This window comes from Hyperolius riggenbachi, chromosome 11 (assembly GCF_040937935.1).
Source record: "Hyperolius riggenbachi isolate aHypRig1 chromosome 11, aHypRig1.pri, whole genome shotgun sequence".
NCBI lineage: Eukaryota > Metazoa > Chordata > Amphibia > Anura > Hyperoliidae > Hyperolius > Hyperolius riggenbachi.
Genome location: NC_090656.1, coordinates 195533066 through 195557721, shown reverse-complemented (window position 1 = coordinate 195557721; position 24656 = coordinate 195533066). Strand labels below are relative to the sequence as shown.

At 43.8% G+C, this 24656-nt stretch overlaps 1 protein-coding gene across 25 annotated transcripts in view; it reads right to left on the bottom strand.

Moving 5' to 3' along the window:
* The window catches only part of MADD (MAP kinase activating death domain), a 191926-nt gene that overhangs the window by 79021 nt on the left and 88249 nt on the right, over window positions 1-24656 (bottom strand). For 16 of the 25 annotated variants that reach the window (XM_068260535.1, XM_068260543.1, XM_068260538.1 and 13 more), the window contains 8 exons: window positions 23675-23910; window positions 23440-23596; window positions 21638-21741; window positions 21227-21423; window positions 13704-13966; window positions 10933-11081; window positions 7991-8092; window positions 7603-7635 (listed from right to left, as the gene is read on the bottom strand). In XM_068260535.1, the coding sequence (XP_068116636.1) occupies window positions 7603-7635; window positions 7991-8092; window positions 10933-11081; window positions 13704-13966; window positions 21227-21423; window positions 21638-21741; window positions 23440-23596; window positions 23675-23910 (1241 nt within the window). The remainder of the gene's footprint in view (window positions 1-7602; window positions 7636-7990; window positions 8093-10932; window positions 11082-13703; window positions 13967-21226; window positions 21424-21637; window positions 21742-23439; window positions 23597-23674; window positions 23911-24656) is intronic. The other 9 variants (XM_068260539.1, XM_068260547.1, XM_068260550.1 and 6 more) reach the window with 1 other exon arrangement.

Here is a 24656-nt window from a genome sequence, read left to right as displayed (position 1 = left end):
AAGACACAATTTCTACAGGGGATTTCAGTACAATACAAAACTGTTCCACCTAAAGAAAAAGCTATAAACTCAACAGTAATAAAAAACATAAAACAAGGATCCACTAAACACATCATGTATTCTCATCCTAAGCAGCTGACATTTGTGTCAGCACTGAATGTTCAGAATTCCTGTAGTAGCCACATTACTGAAACTCACAGTCCTGCTATTGTTAGAGATACCACTCACGGGATGGACAAATGACAGACTTCAAGTACTAAAAACTGAAAAAAAAAAAACCTCCCAGTGTTACTGTACTTAGGCATGTGCTTAAAATGTCGCAAAGTGGACCTGAACTCCGAACTTCCTCTGTGCTCTAAAAGATAGGCTACAGCATAATAATCGTTAAAGGAACACATTTCTTTGTTACAGCTGATACTAATCGTACAGTAAATCTGCAGTGTGTCTACTTCTGGTTTCGTGGAAGCAGACAGTGGGTTAACATCCTGTGTTTACAAATTAGCTGCTCTGTGCTCTGCAGAGGCAGCAGATTCCTGAGCTGACACAGCTAAGAGATCAAATTGCACTTGTGATTACTCAAAGCTGAGGGGAAATTAGACAGGCTAAACTCTCATACATATACGGTACAATACGGTACAAATACAGGGTGCATTTCTCTTTTCTTTCTGTACTGTGCAAGAGTTCAGGTCCACTTTAAAATTAATCCCTGCTATAGCCTTAAGCTGACCATACATGTACCAACTTTATATCGCTATCCGGCCGATTTAATCATTTGATCAAATCCGCTAGATTTTAATGCCGCAAACAAATCTTCATCGACCTATTTCCAGCGGAAATCAGTCGATTCGATTGATCATGCAGGACGGAAAACTTTGGTCGATCAGTGGGGGGGTCGAAGGTGCGTTGCTAGCGGCCTTTGATTTGATGTCCAATGAAGCTAATCTCACCTGTCGATGGCGCGGTTCTGTTTCCTTCTGTTCCCACTGTCTACTACTTACTCTCTTCACTTGCAAATACTAGAGGACTCTCGTGGTCACTTAACGTACGTGCCACATGTATGTCACACATGCGTCCCGGGACTTGGGAGTGAAAAGGGAGCAGCTGGTGGGGAGAGAAGAGCCCGGGAGGGCCCAATATGTTGGCCACACTGACCAGTGTATGGCCAACTGTACTCCATTTGCATTCAGAGCCTATATTGATCACCGCTTGAAAAAAAAAATGTGCTTCTAAACACTACTACTTCTAATACCTCCCGTTTCTGGATGTAAATAATCTTTCTCTGCTTCATATCACCATGAAGCTACGACTAGTACTTCAGAAAACACCAGGTACGACGGGATGGGCGAGCCAGGAGTCATTTTTTGTAACGTAAACTGAATGACATGCTTGAGATTTAAAACGGAGCTAAAATCTGTGATGCAGGTACATAGCATTATTAATCAGAGCCTCGTTTTAAGCACACTTAAGAACAGCAACACTAACACCTAAGTGAAATGCTGAAGTGACCACAAAAAAGTGGTCTAACACAGGAGACACCTGGGCACTGTAATACTAATGAGGATGGAGGAAGGAACTCAAAGATCGCAAGTACAGTTGTGTTCAAAATTATTCAACCCCCACTGAAATTGAGTGTTTTGGCCAGTTCTAATTTTGTTTCATCAGTCCACAGAACACTATCCCAAAAAACTTTTGTGGTAGTGTTCTGTGGACTGATGAAACAAAATTAGAACTGTTTGGGCCCATGGATCAACACTATATTTAGAGGAGGAAGAACAAGGCCTATGAAGAAAAGAACACATTGGGCTTGATTCACAAAGCGGTGCTAACTTAGCACGCCTGTGAAAACCCCCTTAGCACGTCTAAACAAGCTTTTCGCGCATAAAACTTTACGCGCGCAAAACTTTATGCGCGTAAACTTTACGCGCGTACTGCACAGAGCGCAGGGCGCTCCGCGCGAAGTGCCCGTTAAAGCCTGTGGGACTTAGCGCGCGTAAAACTTTGCGCGCATAACACTTTGCGCGCGCAAAGTTAGCGCGCGATCTGATTGAGAAATCTGGTGCTAACCTACTTAGCACGTCTAAAGACTTTAGACGTGCTAAGTAGGTTAGCACCGCTTGGTGAATCAAGCCCATTGCCTACTGTGAATCATGGCGGGGGGTCAATCATGCTTTGGGGCTGTTTTGCTTTTGCAGGTACAGGGAAGCTTCAGCGTGTGCAAGGTACCATGAATTCTCTTCAGTACCAGGAGATATTGGATGAAAATGTGATGCAGTTCGTCACAAACCTGAGGCTTGGGAGACGTTGGACCTTTCAACAGGACAATGATCCCAAGCATACCTCCAAGTCCACTAGAGCATGGTTGCAGATTAAAGGCTGGAACATTTTGGAGTGGCCATCGCAGTCACCAGACTTAAATCCGATTAAAAAACCTCTGGTGGGACTTAAAGAAAGCAGTTGCAGCACGCAAGCCTAAGAATGTGACTGAACTGGAGGCTTTTGCCCATGAAGATTGGGCTAAGATACCCGTAGATCGCTGCAAGACACTTGTGCCAAGCTATGCATCACGTTTAAAAGCTGTTATAACTGGAAAAGGATGTTGTACTAAGTACTAAGAATGAATGTCACTTGGGGGTTGAATAAAACTGATAATTATGTGAGCACAGAAAAGACATTTGTGATTGGTTATTTCATTATAAATGTTATGTTATATTTATCTGACTTAAAAGTTCCTCTTTGATTTAATTGTAAACAAGATGACTGAAATGATCAAAACCAAAGTCAAACTGGTCAAAACACTCAATCTCAGTGGGGGTTGAAACATTTTGAACTCAACTGTACCTTAAAGGAAACCCGAGGCAAATATAAATGGAGATATACAATTGCATCTATCCCTACTACTCCTAAAAATGACTTTTCTAGAACCCTGAGGTTTAATTTAAATGTATTAGCTAAGAAAAGAATGTTTAATGTTGTGGTGTCTCATATGTTGACAGTGTCTTTCAGTGTCCCAGAAGCTAAAATATATGAACTATTGACCTAGTTTATCTATCACCTCCTCTCAGAAGCCATTATCTGTCAGGAAAGTGTTTTATGGCTGTATTAGGCTATAGCTGGACTAAAGCCCAGTCTACACGGGGAGATGTGGAGGCGATCCGGCGGCTCGATTAGCCGCCGGATCGCCTCTTCCGCATCCCCGCGCGTACCCGCCGTGTATCCGGTCGCCGCGCGTGCGTTGTATTCAATCCCCCGCTCGTCCCCGCCCGGCGCCGCTCATCTTCCGCTCGATTCCCTGCCATTGTCCCCTCGTGGGGAACGAGCAGGGAATCGGCAGCTCACAGATCGGACCTGTCGGAACTTATCAATCGAGCCGCATCAGCGGCTCGATTGATAAGGAACATCGCCGCCACATCTCCCCGTGTAGACGGGGCTTTAGTCCCGACTTGAGAGAAAAGATCACTTGCATACCCAAATGATAACTATTTCAGGTATGCAAATAACTATTTCAGTCAAAAGAAAAAAAAAAAAAGAGGAACATAATCCAGTTCTTTGTACTCTTAGCACTGTAAATACACGTCTATCTCGTCAGGTCACCTCGGGTATCCTTTAAGCCACTCTACCTGTAGCAGCCTGCAGTTCACATTTGCGATCACTACAGGGTCCAATTACAGACAAATGAATAACTTAAACCTGGCCACCCCAAAGCAATCCCACCACAGACATCAGTGCACTGAGTGGTCGTGGTCACATGACTGCTCAGCCTCTGCCCTCTTTATTTAACTAGAAGGCCGCTCATCGGCATGATGAAGCTGTGGGCCAGATGCACTACAGCGTGCATGTTAATTGGTGCATGGGAAGATGATCAGTCATGTGATGTCTGAGCCATCACTGAATGTCTACAAGAAACCAGCTGTTCTACTGTGGCTATCAACCTATAGGGGAATAGGCCGATTCTGCCTGGAACTGGGCATAAATCTAGAAACCGCTTAAGCCATTTCTATCATGCTAACTGGAGAGCATTCCCATTGGCTCCTCAGTCCTAACACAATTTGTCCATCCCCGATCAATGACTAACCCTTAAATCATTGTGAGATATTGGACTAATGTGTGAACACTTACTGTTTAGGATTCTAAATCTCATTCTGGTCGGCTGGAAGACGAGGGACGGATGTTTCCCAAGAGCTCAAGTAATGAAATGGCAAATGAAATGGCTGATTATAACCCTGAACCTGGATTACCCATGTGTGTTTGGAAACCAGTGTAACCAGTCTCAGGCTACAATCCACACTAGACGCAGGGGAAGGATTTACTGAAGGAGATGTTCAGTGAAGACAGCAAAGTGTGAGTGCACCCTAATCATCCAATTCAAGGCAGTGGAAAGGGGGATTAACTACTTGAGATTCCAAGACGTAACTCATGTTCTAATTTGTCCTCCTGTAGAGTCCAGGATGTGAGAGTCACGTACTACACTAAAAGCCGCCACATGCTTATGTGAGCACCCCTGTCGCTGCCACTTGTGCACACATTTAAATGTGAATGATTGCTGCTGTAGCATATAGCAGCAATCATTCATTGAAAGTAAAAAAACAAAACGATCAGACGCTATCTTTAGGGAGACAGTTTGGGGACCCAAAGCTGTATAGATGCATCGCTATGCTTTTGCCTAACTATGGATCTGTACAGCACTGGGGTTCCCAAGTTGGGCACCCTAGTCACTGCAGATGCGCAGGCTGCTGATAATGGTACTCTACATGTTCAACTAGTGATAAAATATGGCTTATGTGGCATCACTTTAATCCGGGCGAGCCAAATAATATATTTTGAGGTAGCACTTGTCATGTGAAAATTAGGAAGGGTAGAAAATAAAAACGTGCATTTTAGCATGCTTGCCTATTTATTCCCCTGTAAGAAGCCTATAAAATTAAACTAATATCAAAAGAAAGCTTAGATTGTCCCCAAAAAAACCAATATATGTATCACTGATGGGATAAGTAGTAACAAAGTTGTTGATGTATCAATAGCCACACAGCCGAAATGCCAATATTGCCAAAAATCTAAAGAGGTAAAAAAACTCAGGAATGCAAAGTGGTTAAAAAAAAAAATCAATCTGTGGCATTGAAACACTACAAACCTCCATTAGCAAATATCTCTCCAAAGTTTAAGGGCTGGTACATATGAGCCAATACCTGCTCACAAATGATCAGATTGTATATTGATCAGTATTGATTTCTGCTGAAGACCTATCAGAAATGGCCAATAAGCAACAGTTTTCTTGGCCACTGAGCGAATTGACTGGCTGGTAAATACTGATTGGTCTGGTCAATCACACCGGGTATATGTGCAGAGCCAGAGATTGATACATGCAGGAACTCAGAACAAAGAAATGTCTATGTATGTACAGTGCTTCTCCAATGTCAACTGTTTGATCACAGATTGGGAAATCCAGTGAAACGATCGATTGCATGAATGGATCAGCTTGTGTGTACCAGGCTTAAAACAAATCCGAATAATAGGGCCTGGTTAGGAGTAAGTTATCAAACCAAGCCATCTAATGTCTAACTTTGGTGGACTACAGGACTCCTAGAAAGACACAGCGCATTCTGAAACAAGCGACTACTAGAAGTACAGCAAGTATTCAAATTAAGTTAAATGTCATGTAAAACGTGGGTGCTGCCATTGCTGATCATTCTCTTTCCAAGGCTTAAAAAGAACCAATCAAAAATGTTGATTTATAATAACCTCCATCTCTACTATAAAAATGTTTTTCTTTTAAATAGGGGTCTGGAGGAGGCAGATCTTCTATCAGGATTTGACTGTTCTTACTACTTGGAACAAACTTAAAAAACGAACCATAACAACATCGTAGAATGCAGTACATTACTCAGGATAGCAACCTTTACGTTAAATATCCTGGTTTCAGCATCAGAAGCACTTCCTATAGCTATATATTGGTGTGTGGCCCCAACCTCCCAATGAGCCTTAGCCTAGGCTTTTTATCATGTGCAATTCTGTCCCCCAGACCATTCTGGGAAAACAGGTATAATTTCTACTGGCTTTAGAACTCGAAACGACCATTCCGCAGAGATTACCCATCAGTACTAAAGTTGTTGTCGCCTGTGATAAATTTCAGAAAGTAAATTAGAGGGATGAAAGATTTTACAATGGGCAAACACTGACTAAATATGAGTAAAATTGCTTATTGTTTATAATCATTTATAGATTGTTATTTTCACTCCAGTTCCTCTTTAAATAAATTAGAGATATACTCTCTGCAGGGACATAAGCAGCAGGAAGAAAATAAACCCACAGAATTTGTAATTTTCCTCCATTCTAATCAAAACTACCAGTCAGTGCATCATGCAGGAACTATCTGCAGAGGTCCTGCTGAATTTTGGAGGTGTGACTACAATAGCTTCCTGCAAGCCCTTCTTGGAGACAGGTATGGAGCATGCACCACTAAGCCTATCCCAGCACTCTATTCAAAAGGAGAGCTGATACAGCTACAAGCCCTCCTCCCATGGTTTGTCCTATAGGGGTAGCAGAGACTGGATGCCAGACAGCCTTTCCCCATGGTTGATATGGAAAGGGCGCATGACATCGGGGACATGTGTGGCATCTGAAGGCAGGAAACATGCATGTACTGATAGGTGGAGGAGCAGCCTGTTCCACAAAGAGGGGATCCCTAAAATGGAGGACCCCTGTAGGTTAGAATGTGGGCGAAATCTGGGAGGATGAAAGGCCCCTTTTTTCTGTTAAATAAGGAGTGGGGTCGGGTGGCCAAGGTTGGAGAAAAAAATATATAAACAAAAACATGGGCTCTTAAACTTTTTCCCTGCCTTATTCTTATTTTTAATTATGTGTGCTGCAGCACCACGTTCCTCTCTGCCTCCCTCAGTCTAATGCAGAGCTGCAGAGAGAAATTCATATTTACCTGATCCAGACACATGATTTGCTCTCCCCTTGCAGGATCAGCACTTCTCTGCTTCCACCGAGCGGCGATGCAATGCCGACATCCTCCTCTGGGTCCCAATCACATAATATGATGTGCTCGGGACCCGAAGGGAGGATGACAGCATTACAGAGCCAATCTCCTCTTTCACCACCAAGGGGCGCTGTAATGCTGACATCTTCTATCGGGTCCCAATCACAGCATATAATGTGACCGGGACCCAGAGGAGGAGGTCGGCATTGAAGCACCGCTGAGTGACGGAAGAGGAGAGCCGATCCTGCAATGGGAGAGCATAGTCTGCATCTCAATCAGGTAACTATGAAACGCTCCCTGAGCTCTGCATTAGGCAGCCTGAGTTTTGCCAGCTGAGGCAGCCCTGCCCTAAGTTATCTAAAACGAGGTAACCTGGGCAGGGCAGCTAAAAGGTTAATAACTAATTGCACATTTGTGACTGGTTCTCTTTTAAGTATTTATTCCCCGCAAGACTGCACACCAGGGACAAACAACAGGGATTTGTGTAATTACTATTCAGCAACCTTCACACCACGGCACACCTACAGACATGAAACTGAAACCTCTGCAACCTATCACACACTACTGGGGGGGGGGATCTTCGTGCACTCTATAACTTAAAATCACACACAGTCCATACTAACCTTTTCCCACTTCCCCAGCCACTTTCTGTTGGTCTTTGACCACCAAGTGGAAGAAGCATGCAGCAATTTAAAAAAAACAGAGGCGGGAAGGGGGTGGGAGCAATAAACAAAAAAGACATTGATCACACTTGACTTCAACAATGCAGGCAAAACCCACCCTAGAGATCTGAAGACGTATGGAATGATGGAGTGGTGGATGGAATATGAGCACCCCAAACACTTATGTGACAACCAGCTTCATTCCAACATCCACATTTCCTGATGAGAACACTTACTTGCATCTTTGAGACGATATCCTGTCTGCATGATACTACTCCTGGGGAACTTACCTTACAAACAGGGTTATGGACTACTTCCTATACATCACCTATTCTAAGAGATGACTTACCTTTAAAGTTAGGAAATGGGGTTGCCTTGTTTTGTCCAGCCTTGGTTGGAAGAGTTAAGCTTGACAGACTGAAGGTACTACTATGACTTTTATACAGATTACCTGTAAGAGGAAAGAGTGGGCATTACATTATTATCAGTAGATAAAAATACCATCCTCACCGCTACAATGGAAATCTAAGATAGCACACCTAGATGAGATTTTACATAGCTAAGCTCCATAGGGACTGGGGATTAGCAAAAACAACAATATGCCTATTAGGATGCATATGTATGGACATGGGCTTGTACTTAGAATACCTCTCAAGGTGGGATTATACACCCAAAGCTAAAATTTCAGTAACTACTCTTAGTTACATAAAAGAGCAAATGGAAGAGTAGGCAAGATTGCACAGTCGGAAACTAGGGTTATTTATCAGGAGTAGAGATGGTCATAGTGAATGCAGGATTATGCAAATATAGGTCTTAAAATGGACCAATAAAATTCTGCTGAGGTGGCATTTGGCATTAGGAAGAAGAGCAACATTTAGCTATTGCTTATTGACAGGGCAACGAGTTAAACATACTGAAGAAATGAACATTGCACATTTGTTATTTATGAGAAGAGCGCTTTACCAATACAGATAGTCGCCAGTTAACGAGATAGGGACTGTAGGTTCATTCTTCCCCTGAATCTGTCCATAAGTTGAAAAACTCATCTCTGTCTCCTCTACCCAGTCTATGCCCCATGTACCTCCAGTACCCTCCCTTGTCACCTCTGCCCCCCCCCCCCCCCCCCCGCTGTCAGACCTATCCCCTGAACCTCCTCTATTCCCCCCCCCCCCTCCCTGTGCCACCTCTGTTCCCACGTGCCTTCAGTGTCCCCCTCTGTCTCCTTGTGTCACCTCTGTCCCCCGTACCTTCAGTATACTGCAGCAAAATGTCATTTTACCAGTTACAAAAACAAAACATTTCTTCTTAGAATTTTTGCAATTTGATTTTCTCAAAAACTACAAGGTAGAAAAAAAAATTTCACTTGCTCCCACAGATTCAAATTTCACATGTTCAGACCGTTCCTATCGGCGGGTCGTTTGTAAATCGGGTGCTTGTAAGCTGCAGACTAAGCCCTATATACATAAACAGCTGCAGTAAATATTTATTTTAAGTATTTATTTAGCGCCGACCTATTACGCAGCGCTTCACAGAGCACATTGTCCTAACTGTCCTTCAGGGGACCACAATCTAGTCCCCACCATAGTTATAGGTCTATGTATGTATCATGTAGTGCACGTATCATAGTCTAGGGCCAATGTAGGGGGAAGCCAATGAACTTATCTGTATGTTTTGGGATGTGGGAGGAAACCGGAGTGCTGGGAGGAAACCCATACAGACACGGGGAGAACATACAAACTCCTTGCAGATGTTGACCTGGCTGGGATTCAGTGCTGCAAGGCGAGAGTGCCAACCACTACGCCACCGTGCTAGTAAATGTAGCGGGGTGTGTAGTGTACCTTGCTATGTAGACTGTTGTGGGGCATTTGCATTACAGAACATTATTGCAATGCCTTATGGCCAGGTGATGCCTTCCTGGAACATATTCCTCACTCCCTAAGTTAGTAGAACCAAAAAATTAAGGATGACCAAGAGTTCTTTTTAATCTGACCAGCTCCATGGGGTCAGGGACCACAACTTATGAGATGCCTGATGCTTTTCAGACAACAATTGCAGGATCTTGTTGACATATTTATATGTAATAAAAGGCTATTGGATTTTAGCAATTCCATAACAAAAGCTGAACACTGTGACTGCAGAGACAATTTAATCTTTAATATCCCAGATGTGTCCAAAAACAATTTTTCTAGCCACCTGTAATAATCAGACCCTTTGTAAGAAGCTTTTCATGCAACTAATCCAACCATCTTTGTTGGCAGAACACCAGATAGGAGAATTATGGAACTGAACAAACATGGATGTGAAAGATGGAATGTTTATCTAGATCACAGGGGACAAACACAAGTTCCTCGGGCCCTCCTTGCTATTTTATGTGGCCCTCGAGAGCTTCATACGTGCATCAATGTAAGCAGTAAAAGGCAGTACTCCAAATGCGGAAACCAGTACACAGCCTTCCTCCCCAGTGGAGCACACTGGTGACAATGTTGTTGGTTGAAACATCTCCCCACCTCGTTTCCCCCCATTCCTTAGATTGTAGACTCGCAAGGGCAGGGCTCTCTTACCCTTTTGTGTCTTGGAATTGTATATATTTTATAGCTTGCTCTCTGCTTACATTTTATTCATCATGTTACATCTGTCATTGTAATCACCAGTTCTGTATTTTGTACCAGTGTCCATATTTGATGTATATCATGGTTTGTAACATGATGCACCCTTGTTTGTTTTCCTATTTTGTACAGCACCACGGAATATGTTGCCGCTTTACAAATAAATAATAATAATGTGAATTTGAGCCCACAGGACCCACTAGCAAATTTGGCATGGGGGACCCCTCCCTTAGATCTAAACTCCCCATGATACTGTTAAAACATACATACCTACACACCTTCTGTCCCCTTTTGGCAACCTCCCCCCACATTGTAGAGTAGCACAGAGTAACATTTACCTGCTCCAGCGCCACGTTGGATCTCTGCTGTTCTACCTGGCAGCTTCTCTATGCTTGCAGTGCTGGAGCAGGTATATATTTAACTGCTCTGTTTCACTACTCTGCAGGAGGAGAAGCAGCCTCCCCCCCCTATAGTTACGCCACTTAGTTTGAGCCTTTTCCATAAATGTTAATTCTTAATAAACAATTTGGGCAGCCACTTGGACTTTTTTGTTAGATTTTGGCTCCTTACGTGATTTAGTGTGACACATCGAATCTAAATCTTCTAGTGTGGAAAAAAATAAAGAAAAAAAGTATGATCTGACTTCGTCCTGTTCCCACAGCCTTCCTATCTACTGAACACTTACTAGCGAAGGACATGATGCCTCCAAAGCCATCATTATTGCTGCTATTGTTAGACACGGTTGAGGTAGGGGAACTCCCTCTGGAATCCGTTTCTGCATCAGAATCGCTGGCCAACTTCAGACTATTTGGACGAAGCAAAGGTTTCTGGGAACTGGAGGAGGAAAAAAAAAAAAAGAGGAGAGGTCAGTGAGCAAGTTAAGAGAAGCCTAGCATAGGAAAAAACTCTGGAACCTGTGTTGCAAGTAGCAGAGCTGATTACTGATAAGGTTGGGAGTGAGGCGATAAGGGAATGCAGCAATTAAACGCTTAACTTATTTTTTCTAATGAGACACAAGCATTGGACTGGCATAGGCATCAAAGAAGACTAAAGGTAGCCATACACTGGTCGATTTGCCATCAGATTCGACCAACTGACAGATCCCTATCTGATCGAATCTGATCAGAGAGGGATCGTATGGCTACCTTTACTGCAAACAGATTGTGAACCGATTTCAGCCTGAAACCGTTCACAATCAGTTGTGGTGGTGGTGCTGCCGCCGCTCCCCCCTCCCCCGCCACATACATTACCTGCTCCGCCGGCGCGACTCCAGTCCCCAGGTCACCGCTGCGCCGTCTCCGCTCTGGTCTCCGGCCCCGGCATGCTTTACTTCTTCCTGCCCGGCAGGAAGTTTAAACAGTAGAGCACCCTCTACTGTTTAAACTTCCTGCCGGGCAGGAGGAACTGAAGCATGCCGGAGACCAGCGCGGAGACAGAGCAGCGGTGACCGAGGGTAGTCGTGCCGGCGGAGCAGGTAATGTATGCGGCTCTATTGCGTCGGTCGTCGGGTACTCGAACACCGCTAGCGACGCGCTCCCTACCCGCGGGCGATCGACGCTAATTTTCTGCACGGAGCGATCGACGGGATTGGACGAAAAGGATCTAAATTCTGCGTGTAGCGCGAACGATTGGCAGCAGATTCAATCCCAGTGATCGAATCTGCTGTCGAAACGGTGGCAAATCGGGCCAGTGTATGGCCAGCTTAATGCTGGGAATACACGGCTCGATACTGAGCCATTTAGATGGCTCGATAGATAATTTCCAACATGCCCGATCTCCCGCCCGATCGTTTCCGCGCTTGATTCTGCATGGAGAACAATGGGAAAAGATAAGAAAAATGAGCGGAAAATAAGAGAATCGCCTGCAGAATCGAGCGCGGAAAACGATCAGGCGCGGAATGGAGCGGAAAAATCGAGCCGTGTATGCCCAGCATAAAGGACAACTAAAGTGCAGTGGAATATCTAGAGGGCCACAGGTATGGCTCGTACCACAGGTAATGCTGTCTGCCTCCCTGGCTCCAGGTGCTGCTCCCGCTGCCTGAGCCTCCACCCCCTTCGTAACAGTTACAGACCTCAGATCAGCGGCAACAGCAGAGTCAGAGGGGGCATACACGCTACCCACGCTAGGTGTACTCCAAATGCGGAGGTGATGTCATTGGTCACTCCCTGAATTTGGAGTACGCTGGTGGTGGGTGCTGTCGCCCCTGATCTGAGGTCTGTTACTGTGACGGAGAGGTGGGCTCAGGCAGCAGGGTTGGCACCAGAAGCACAGCAGTGACAAGGCACGAGCGTTCGCTGCTGATCTGAGGTCTGTAATGGCACCCCCTGCCCCTACACCAGCCAGCATCCTGCCCTACGAAAGTGGGGGGGGGGGGCATAATGTCAGTATTTGCCATAAGCACCATATTACCCAGATCAGTGATGTCCAACTTCACGGGCATGGAGGGCCAGTTTTTGTCCAGGCCACATGGTGGAGGGCTGGAAGACCAATCCCCCCCCCCCCCCCCCCCCCGGAAAAAAAAAATCTAGCAGCATTTTCCCCACAAAATGCAATCAGATTGGCTGCAGATTTACCCACAAAATGCAATCAGGATTGGCTGCAGATTTACCCACAAAACGCAATCAGGATTGGCTGCAGATATACACACAAAATGCAATCAGGATTGGCTGCAGATATACACACAAAATGCAATCAGATTGGCTGCAGATTTACCCACAAAATGCAATCAGGATTGGCTGCAGATTTACCCACAAAACGCAATCAGGATTGGCTGCAGATATACACACAAAATGCAATCAGGATTGGCTGCAGATATACACACAAAATGTCATCAGGATTGGCTGCAGATATACACACAAAATGCAATCGGGATTGGCTGCAGATTTACCCACAAAATGGAATCAGGATTGGCTGCAGATTTACCACAAAACAGCGTCAGATCGGCTGCTATCAAGTAAATTTACAGCCCTCTCCGCTCTGCTCGTCCTGTCCCCCGTGCTGCCGCCGCCTCACCTCAGATCGGCTGGGGGGGGGGGACGAGCAGAGCGGAGGGGGGCTTTTAATTTATTATAGAAGCCGAGGCATAGGGGAAAAGGAAAAAAAAAAAAGTCCCCTCAACTCTGGGGACTCGGGGCCAACACTGCCACAGCAGGGGGGCCGCAGCAGAAGGACTGGCGGGCCGGCCAGTTGGACAGCACTGACCCAGATAAACCTCTGCTCGGCTTTTCCCATAAACCCAAAACAAGCATGCAGAACAGATTTCTATCAAAAATCTGACAAGATTAGCTGCATGCTTGCTTCAACTAGGTGATTAAGGTACTACAGCAGCCAGAGAAATCAGCAGGACTGCCAGGCCACTGGTATTATTTAAAAGGAAAATATGGCAGCCTCCATATCCCTCTCACTTCAGGTTCCCTGTAATGTCGTCTAGTAATACGTGTAGATATATGTTCTCACCGTGTGCCATTAACAGTCTGGTTAAACATAGGGGTGTAGCTTTCCTCACGATCTTCATTCTCCTCTTCTGGTGGAAAGCCATACTGCGGCTCAAAATAAGGGTTGTCATACTCGCGTTTTCGAGCATCAACACTACTGACCGAAGCATCGCTCTCACGACGTTCCATCACCAGGCGTGTAAAGGTGGGTGCCAGGGCAGGTAAGTGGTTCTGCAGCACGCCCAACACCTTCTCATCTGGCTCTGCAGATTCAGCTGATTCTTGCTGAAATGAAGACAGAAAAGAATACATTGCGTTCAGCACAACACAACCAGGCCTACTCATAAAAGTTTTTTTTTGTTTTTCCACACGTTGCCAATATAGGCTTGACCCTATAGCACATAAAAAGGTTTATTAAAACCAATTCCCCCTAGAGCAGTCCTGTTTGGACCGCTAAAGGGATTTGCTTACACAAATGATGTCGACAGTGTTTGCACAAGAGTTTGCACAAAGATTGAGCTAGAGATTTGCATTCCCAGGGTCAGATAAGTGGATATGTGTTGTTTCACCTCATAGAAGGAGGCGTCGTCAGGAGTTTGTGATAACACAGAGCTCTGACTTGAGCGGGTTGCTGGGGGAATCTTTGTTGGTCGGGTGGAGGGCTGTATATATTGTAATATATTGTATATATGAATGTTGTGTTATCACAAACTCCTGACGACGCCTCCTTCTATGAGGTGAAACAATTGTTGAGTGACACGATCTTGGCATCTATATTGCACTGCTCATAACACCCTGTGGTTATCATATTCCCACCCAGTCACCTTCTATGAAGGCTTTGTTGTCCCCTATGGGGACTCTATTTTGACACATGTATCAGCCTGTATGTACAATATGGAGCAGGCTGATATAGCGTCATACAGACAGTATTGATTGCCACATAGAGACGCACCCAGACTGTTCAGTATCAAACTAAGTGGTAGGTTTGTGGGATAGCTTCACCCCAAGCTAATAGCACAACTGTGGCTCTTGGGGGGGGACCAGCAAAGACCCCTGCAACACATATCCACTTATCTGACCCTGGGAATGCAAATCTCTAGCTCAATCTTTGTGCAAACTCTTGTGCAAACACTGTCGACATCATTTGTGTAAGCAAATCCCTTTAGCGGTCTAAACAACAGGACTGCTCTAGGGGGAATTGGTTTTAATAAACCTTTTTATGTGCTATAGGGTCAAGCCTATATTGGCAACGTGTGAAAAATTATTGTTTACCTGCACAAACTTTATTCGGTAGTGACACTACTCATAAAAGTATCTGAAGGAGGCAGTGTAGGGATTGAGTAAAGGTGCATTTTAATTAATAGAAATAATTCATGATTAATAGCTTCATTTCGCAAACCTGTTCTCAAGGCCAGTAAATATGGTGGACTTCGTACTGGCAGGTGATCTCGGCCAAATGTTTATTTCTGAGAATTCTGAAGCCAGTACAGAATGTACCTTGTCTCCCAGAATGCTCTGGGGCGAGAATTTGGAATAGGTAATAAGTTTAGGCCATGCACCACTGAAAAGGGTGGTGTTACATATAATATATAACGCAATATATAGCTTATTACATATAATATAACGCAATATATAGCTATAGGGATTGTGTGATATGCTGAAACTAGGATAATTAGCAGAATAGTGGATATACGGAATAATTTGCTGCATTTTACTATATGTCATTATAGTGCCTCTTTAACTGTACTGAAAATAATGTAATTAACAAACTTGTTTATTTTTTTACAATATACCCATATAAGTTATTTAGTGTTTGTACATTGTTAAATCTTTCCTCTCCTCAATTTACATTCTGAAAGTTGTCACAGGTTGTAACCTCTTTAGGTGCAACTCTGTAGAAATGTCTGTATGTAGTATTTCAAAGACAGCAAAAATAAAACCTGGTCTGTGGTCTCCCAGAATGCTCTGGGAGGAGAATTCTGCATAGCTAAACAGCCTAGGCTAAGAAATCACTAGGAGGGCAGGGGTACCCGGGAATATGCAGCAATATATAGACATGGGAAGGGTTTCTGATGCTGAATCCAGGATTACCGTAAAAGTGCGTATTCTAAATAATATACTACATTCTACTATATGTCACTACAGTGCCTCTTTAAAACAACTTAGTGGACTGCTAAAACAAAACAAGAAAAAAAAAAAGATTATATATATATATATATATATATATATATATATATATATATATATATATATAAACTCATGCATATACGATGACATTTGTCCCAGAGTAAATTATGTTTTTTGTATATAGGTATTATCAATCTGCCGGCTCCGACCCCTTAACAGGTTTTGAACTAGTCCATCTCCTTTTTCAAGGGATGTGGCGGCTGGCATATTTCTTTCATTTTAAACAATGTCGATTGCCTGGCTGTCCTGCTGATCTCTTTGGCTGCAATAGTGACACTAATAAGTATGTCAGTCTCCCCATCCCTCTCGCTTTAGGTGTCGCTTCAGTTGTTCTTTAATGCTTTCTAAAACCACTCCATGGTAAGGACTTGTATATACATGTTGGCCAGCCTAGCTACTTACACACGCACTACTCTGCCAGCTGTACTGTCCACTGTCCTTCAGGGAATGCTTTTGAAAATAAAGAAAACCTCATGAGGAACAGTTTTAGTTCAAGCCTGTCAGCTGTCCGATAATACTTCTTGTAAGTGATAGCACAGGAAGTAAAAAAAAAAAAAAAAAAAAAAAAAAAAAAAAAAAAAACTTTCCTAGGGCTAGGAAGAAATATATGGATACATATTTTATTTCTACCATTCGTGCCCCTTTAAAATCAGACTTTGAGTAGTCATGATGCAGCGTACCTGCATTATTGATTTTGTCTCTGTCTTCTAGTACAAGCTTGTCACTGACATTGGCTACATTAGCAAAATGAGTCATTGGCATCTTGTACTCCCATAATCCGTGTTTTGCAGATGCCATGAGCACTTCCACAGTGGAATGATAATTAGTTTAGAGAATCAATTTACAGTTGTAGAAGTGGAATGACTTCTTTTAAAGCAGGAAGATTAGCCGGACTATGCCAGGGAAAAAAACACATATATAAGTAGAATACTTTATCTATGTACTGTCCAGGTTCTAATGTCAGTTAATTTTATATAGCAAATGAAGAGAATTCTGTTCCTGGTGGGAACAGTGTATTTTGCTCACAGTTTGAGACTAAATACTGATATCATTTCTTCCCTTAACTTTTTTTTTATTTTCTCCTCCAATCGCTAAGTCACCTCAGCCTTGCTTGTAAACACAAGTGAGCAAAGGATCATGTTTCAGCTAGGCAGGGAAATAAAGGGAAGAGGAGGAATATATTAGATAGATAAAAAGAATCCCCCACATGCAACTGAATGGCAACGGCTGCTAAAGGGCTAGTGCTCCTAAGGTATGTGATAACTCCAAACCATAACAGCAGAAAAAGTTTTAAAAATTTTGAATGCAGGATTAGCATCTGTATCACTTAATACGCTGAGATCAGTTGCTGTCAAAATGTGATTTTTATGGTGCCAATCCTGCTTTAAACTACACTGATTATTGAAGCAGAGATTGGCTCTCACTATAGCTTCTATCAGTATAAGTACGGTATAAGGCCTGGGGCACACCAGAGGAGTTTTTGAGCGTTTTGAGTTTTTAAATCTGCTGCTAATGTTATCCTATGTGTCTGTGCACACTGGAGCAATGAGGTTTTGTAAAAAAAAAAAAACCATAGCATTACATTGGGAAGAGCTTTTGAAACCTCTAAAAGCTCTTCCCAATGTAATGCTATGTTTTTTTTTTACAAAACCTCATTGCTCCAGTGTGCACAGACACATAGGATAACATTAGCAGCAGATTTAAAAACTCAAAACGCTCAGAAAAACTCCTCTGGTCTGCCCCAGGCCTTAAAGCATATATTGCATATACTGAAGGTGATGTGCCTGGGGGTAAACACAAACCTGTGATTATCTATATTTTCTTAAAAAAAAAAAAAAAAAAAAATAATATATATATATATATATATATATATATATATATATATATATATATATATATATATATATATATATATATATATATATATATATATATATATATATATATATATATATATATATATATATATATACCGACCGTAAAAAAAAAAAAAAAAAAAGGGGGGGGGGGGGGTGCTAGGAATCAGCTACAACGCCCCTCCTCAAAATATGCACACGGTCATGACCTAGCACACGTGCTCGTACATAGCCATTGCCTGAAGTCTGCCTGCGTGCTGCACATGCGGGCCAGGCACAATGGTCGCACGGATACAGGGAGAGAGGAGGAGGGCCGCCTCTGGCATGAAAGCACATGCATTGATTTAGCCATATGATGAAAATGACCCCTCAATGCCGGTATTTCAACAGGGCTCCTTTGGCAAAGCCCAAAACATTACAGATCCCCAAAATTGCGTTTCAACCGGTGACACCTGCTGCGACCAATCAGGTGGGGTGCTGGCACCAGACCGGCCAATCACCAGCTGCCCGCTGCTCCTTTTGCTAACTGGTGCCAATGGTCTTGGGGACCACTGGGGCATTTAATGCACTCGATCAGTAGCACTGACTTATAAGTAGCGGGCCGCTGTGATTAGCCAGTCTGGTGCCAGCACCCCTGCCTAATTGGTTGCGGCAGGTGCCACGGGTCGAATGAGGTCGGGGATTCCGGTATGCATGGATGAGGAGGGTAGCGTGGGTGCCAGTAAGGCGGGCAGGAGAGCGGAGAGGAGGCAGGTGTCAGGTGGACCAAACTGTTTGTCCAAACGCCACCCCCTAGATTTTGCCGCCTGAATCACGTGATTCAGGAGGCTTCATGGTAGGTCCACTCCTGATGGTTTGACTCATTCTCACCAGTTTTGATGCTGCTAATTTCCTTTCTGAAGCCGTATAGCATTGAAACGGCACGGCCAGCGCATAGAAAGGCTTCAGCATTGCCGATGAAAGAAGATATATAGCAGTAGCAAAAAGCTGACAGACTACAGAAGCTCTATATTTCTCTGTAAATGTAGGAATTACAACCAGCACAACATTGTTTATCCTAGACAGCGGTAAAGAAAATACACATAAAAACAAAGCAGCGTCTGGATATAAGCTGTCTCGCTCTGTACACAGCAAGTAAAGCTTTGCTGGCAGGTACACATGGGGCCATAATCAATAATGCAATTACACTGCATTATTGATCAGACTCCCACTCTGAACCTCTCGGCTTGAGCTTGAGAGTCGTAACTCTCAGTTCCGTTACACTGCAATTCCCACGTGTGCATTGTGTAAGGTTACCTGCAGGGCATGCTGCGTTAATTGGACTAATGGTTTGGGGAAAACTGAAGAACATCAATTGTATTTATTTGCTCAGCTAGAATTGCGTTTATATATCGAGGGGGGTTAAAAAATACAGAAAGGTTAAAACATTCAATACAACTAGAACCCCCCCCCCACCCCCCATATTTTAAAGAGCGGGAACCAGATTATCTCAGCAGAACAACAGGAATCGAGAAAACAAAGAGAGGGACCAGGAGCCAATGAAGTGGTATATTGATACACCAAGCAATTATTGTGTAAATAGATAAAATGCACTCACAAGTCAAGTTGCAAGGGATGCAATTACCAATTTAAGCCTACGGAGGAAAGCAACCTACGCTCTTGTAAGGGTCCCCATGAAACTATGGCCACCAATGGCTGCTCTACCACATATACAGTATATGTGTGAGAAAACAACAAAAATTATACAATCACAACCCCCCAACACAGGTGTAAAAGATTAATTACTGGGTGGAGGCACCACAAAGGACATAAAATAATTGTGCTGGAGCCCAAGAAAACCCCAGCTGTTGGCACTAACTTCATACACCTGCAGAAGCATTTTGGCGAAACGCGTTGTCCTAGTTTTTTTGTGCAATAAAACTGAAACATTCCACTGTATTCACCTGGTGAGTATCTTAAAGGGAAGCTCCAAGCTGGAAAAAAAAATTCCACTTACCTGGGGCTTCCTCCAGCCCCTGGCTGCCATGCTGTGCCCTTGCCACAGTTCAAGTGGCTCAGCCGGACCACTTGACCCACGCCGTGGAGCGCACAAGATGCCGACCCGGAAGCCAACCTGGTGGCTTCTGCAGAGCAGGACATGGGGAGCCACTTGAGCTGTGGCGAGGGCACAGGACGGCAGACAGGGGCTGGAGAAAGCCACAGGTAAGTGGATTTTGTTTTTTATTTCAGCTTGGATGTTCCCTTTAAGAGGGAGGAAAACCAACATTACCTCTCCTTTTATACTGTTTTTAATTATTTTATATCTTTTTGGGCGCGTCCACCCAGTAATTTACCCTGACATATTCTCCAAGCTTGTTTTCCAGCATGCTCAATCAGTAACAAGCTGCCAGGTGACACCTGTGAATATTAGAACAATGCACCCAAAATCATGTTGAACATTTGTTTTGAGTGGTTTAAGTTGAAAGTGTGTATGGGCCTAAAGAGTAGATATTTCATTTATACTAAGACAATGACAAACGAAGCCCACTGAAACAGATTTATCAAGTACAAGGAACCTTGGATCCAAGGTGGTGCAATTGCTAACAGCAACCAATCAAATTTAATCAGATAACGAAAACTATAAATAGGGGTTAAAGTGAACCTCCAAACTAAAAATCTACTCAGCAGCACTGAAAAGGCTTGGTGTTTCCTTAACAGGTTCACAGCATCAACTTTGCTTTTCACACCCAAGCTTAATTTTTAGCTGCTTAGAAGCTAAGCTCCGCCCCATCAAAGAAAACTGCCTAGGCATTTTTCTCCTGATGCTGTGCAAAGCATGATGGGATTTCTGAAGATGTTGTTCTCGTTGCCTAGCAGCTGAGAGGACAGTTGGAACTGTGTCTCATGCTCCATGTCACCTCCTTTCAACCAAAAAGGCTGCCCTCACGAAATCACAAACCTTTGTCTCTTCTTTTTAAACAGGGTAGGTAAGGGATATTACATATCTATTTTAAGTAACATAACTAATATAACTTAATGACAGTATGTTTGTTTAGGCTGAAGTCCCTCTTTAAGATGATGGCGTGCCTTCGAAAAATTGCAATAGCAGCCCGATATGGTGTAATATTTTTTGTAACCTTGTGGATAGAAATAATTAGATGGTACTCATTAAATAGGGTTGCTTATTAGACCAACCAACCAACAGCACAGGTGGAGATTTTGGACCCTTTCCTACTAGTCTTAAGGGTGATCGCTCTTTTAGGGGATACCAGACATCAAAGTATTCAAAGAATTTACAGCAGACTGAGGTCTAACCGAGGTCAAAAGCAGTGCACTTATCTCAAATGAGAGAATTCCTTAGAAGTTGCTAATGGGTTAATTCAATTTTAAATACTACTTGGGCACCTCTATCCACTCCATTACATATAAATAAAACTCAAAACTACCGATACACTTGACAGTTTCTTTGTGCCTGGCTTGGTGGCCTCAGTGATCTGAACAAGTAGAAGCTGTCCACACTCACTGTGTTTGCTCCATGGATTACAGTGCTGGGACTGCTGCTGGCTGTGGTGCTGGAACCTGAACGTGCTTGGTTGTTGTCAGGTGAGTTCTCACTATCAGGAGCCGTGTCTTCCACCTCTCCTCCGGCGTACTCCTGGAAATCGTCAAACTCCACCTCACTGGCATCTCCCAGGGCTGCATGCGTCAGGGGGTCAACATCTGCAAAGGACACACAAAAAACATTACCACCAGCTACATACTACCAGGGGCTTTACTCTATAATCCTATGCCAACATCCATGATGCCCGGTGTCCAACAGCAACTAGATTCGAGCTATCATCAGTGTACTGACCAATTGCTGGTTGCCATGGACTAGTGCTAATTATATCAATTCCTTCACTATTAAACTCCTACATATCTCATAGGTACTTACTAGGCGTGTCCCCATTTATGTCACACTTCATCATTTCACTGACAAAATCGCCAAGAGAAGAGTAGGAGGAACTGGAGTCGTCATACTCCACACTGTCGCTGCCACTGCAAAACAAGCAGAGTCTGTAAATGGAAGGAACATATTAGGAAAAAACCCACATGGGGCAAACAGGTGGTTTGTGAGGTTTTTTTTTCCAGTATATATATATATATAATCAGCATTTTATGTTTGGTACTAGCTGACTGGTGATTAATGAGATGCAAATAAATCCAGCTTGCATGAAAATTTAACAAAAACCGCATGCACCTTAAAATTCAGCCAATCAAATGCACTTCCTGGAGTTTTTAATTGGCCTGGTTCTGAGTTGCATGCCATTTGCTTCAAATTTTAATGCAAGGTATAAGTATGGCAAGCAGATGCAACTTGCACATGCTGTGACTTTAAATTTGTCAACAGACATTTCTGCAGCCGTTATAAGGCAGGTGCTGCTTGGTCCCAGCAAACGCCTTTGTTTCTTTGGAGCAGTAGTCATATGATTTCCTTCTTCTTGGTGGGTGGGAAAGGGGGGGGGGGGGTGCATGACTCCCCTGGGTTTTGGCAGTACCTAAGAGGGAGGCTGCCTATATCCCCTCATCCCCTTTTGGAGTTGCCCCGCTTCCAGGAAACATGAGTGCTTGGGGCACTACTAGGACTTGCATATTCTGGCAAGCAGATGCAATTTGGAGGCAGGAGTAGCTTGGTCCCAGCACACACCTTTATGTGCATCTAGTTCACCACAGTTATGAATAAGGTTATACCATAAGGTCGCCTTTCTTAATGAGAGTTTGCCATTTCTTGATTCCCATCATTTATAATTCTATCACCACTTTTTGCTCTCATTTATAGAGAGAAAAGGGGAAACATTTTGGTGGGCGTTTCTTCAACCCACGCACCAGAAGTGACATCATAGATGCATGGAAGTTTCAAAGGACGTCGCCATTGTGGGCAATCTTACCATCCCTCTGGAGGTAAAGACTGCCTACCTCTCCATCAGCTCCTATGTGCCTGTTAGCTTCTGCTTGCATGGTGAATCATGGACTGCTGCTTCCATGTGGAACCACCACGCTGAGGGCGGCCAAACCAGTAAGAACGGAGGAAGCAGAAACACATCCTCAGACATGGCAATAAACCTTCTGATGGGTCCGCCAGGAGTTGCCTTCCAAGCTCCCAGCACTCCTGACTTCACAGGCCAGCGAGCAACAAGAGCGCTCTTGTTCCCTAGAACAGGAAACGTCAACTGGCTAGTGTGGTGTAATATAGAGTGCTCAAGTCAACCTTTCCTGTTCTTGAAAGGAGCCTAGATTATCCCATTGTGTACCTGTCCCAGAGGTTACTGAGAAAACAGGGCTGCAGAATCAAATGGAGATAATTTATCAAGGAAAATAAACCTCAAAAATTAAATTAAATTTAATAAATAAGAAAACTTGAAAAAAAAAAGTGCAACAGTTGTTCAGAGCATCAGATTAGATTCCTTGTTCAAACAGCTGAAACCTGATTGGTTGTGTTCTACAACTTTTTGCTCCAATCTTAACAATTGGTTGTGCACAAGCACAATGCAGCCACGAACTTCGGGGATCATAGGCACTGGAACTGCCTAGCGGAGGAGGGTTGGGAAAGCCTCTGAAGGACCAAGAGGCATCCCCTCCCGAAGTAAGCATCTAAATTGTAAGATTGCAAACCTCACAGGTTTGCTTTAAACCACAAATGTATAAAAATAAAGATGATGGTACAAAAGTATAAAAGCCAAATGAAGAAGAGCAGACCTGTCATCAGTAGGCTCTGAGTCACTCTCCCGCTCTATAGGAACGCTGAGAGCTTCCGCCAGCTGGGAGTTTGCATCATAGACACGATAGTGGATAGGCTGCAGCTGGTGGGCATACCACTTTGGCTTGTCTCCAATTGAGGCTGGGTCAAACATATCTGCAGAAAAGAGGGAGGCGGTGAAGGAGGATATAAAAGAATGCAGATAAAAACCAAGAAGAGACGAAAGGCACTTACTGTTGTGTATTCGCTGGAAGGCAAAATTCGTAGGGTTCAGAGACCATTCCCCAAAGTACTCCACTGCCTGTGTTTTGGATAGCTTATCGGTGAAGGGTGAAGGCTTGGGGCGGGAGACCAGGAAGGTGGAGGACTGGAATGCCACCACGGGGCGGGGGAATAGGCGGAGAGTGCGCGTGTGCAGTTGGAAACCCTGCAGCATGTTTGGAGAGTTAAAAAACCGTACCATGGCGACCCTATAACCCGGAAAAAAAGGGAGGAAAAATAAACAAATAGCTGTAAACCAGAGAAGTCATAACAGATTATCTTGAAAGAGAATACATATCTGAACTATGTAATATGAATCTCTAAACTAACTTAAAATAAACCTGAAGCAAGGAAACTCATTTCAGCTACTTTCCGATGTAGAGGGGTCCTATAGAGCAGTGTTCCCCAACCCTGTCCTCAAGGCCCACCAACAGTGCATGTTTTGTGGAAATCCACAGAGGCAGTTAATCAGCTCTGCCGAGATACTAATTGCCTCACCTGTGAACGATTGTGGTTTTCTGCAAAACATGCACTGTTGGTGGGCCTTGAGGACAGGGTTGGGGAACTATGCTATAGAGCCTTCCTGGTTCTTCCTTTGTCTCCTCATTCCCCCCCATTCAAATTTCCTTCCTTTGGGACTTCTTGGAAGTCTTTGGAAACACTCATGTCCCGAGTAATTTCCAATGACGCGGGTCCACACTGCGCATGTGTGAATGTGCTCTTGCGCAGTACAGAGATGCTCGTCTTTATAAGCACTTCTGAAGCCTGCCAGAGGAGGGCCAAAGGCTTATTTGATCTACGGGTCGAATAACTTTACAGTGGAGGGACAGTGCTGAAATGAGGACACAGAGGAGTGGAAGGCTCTATGGGATCCAGAGCCTTCCCTCTTAATAGGCAAGTATCTATTATTTTTTCTTTCCAGGATCACGTTAAACGTGTTACTCCACTCTACTTT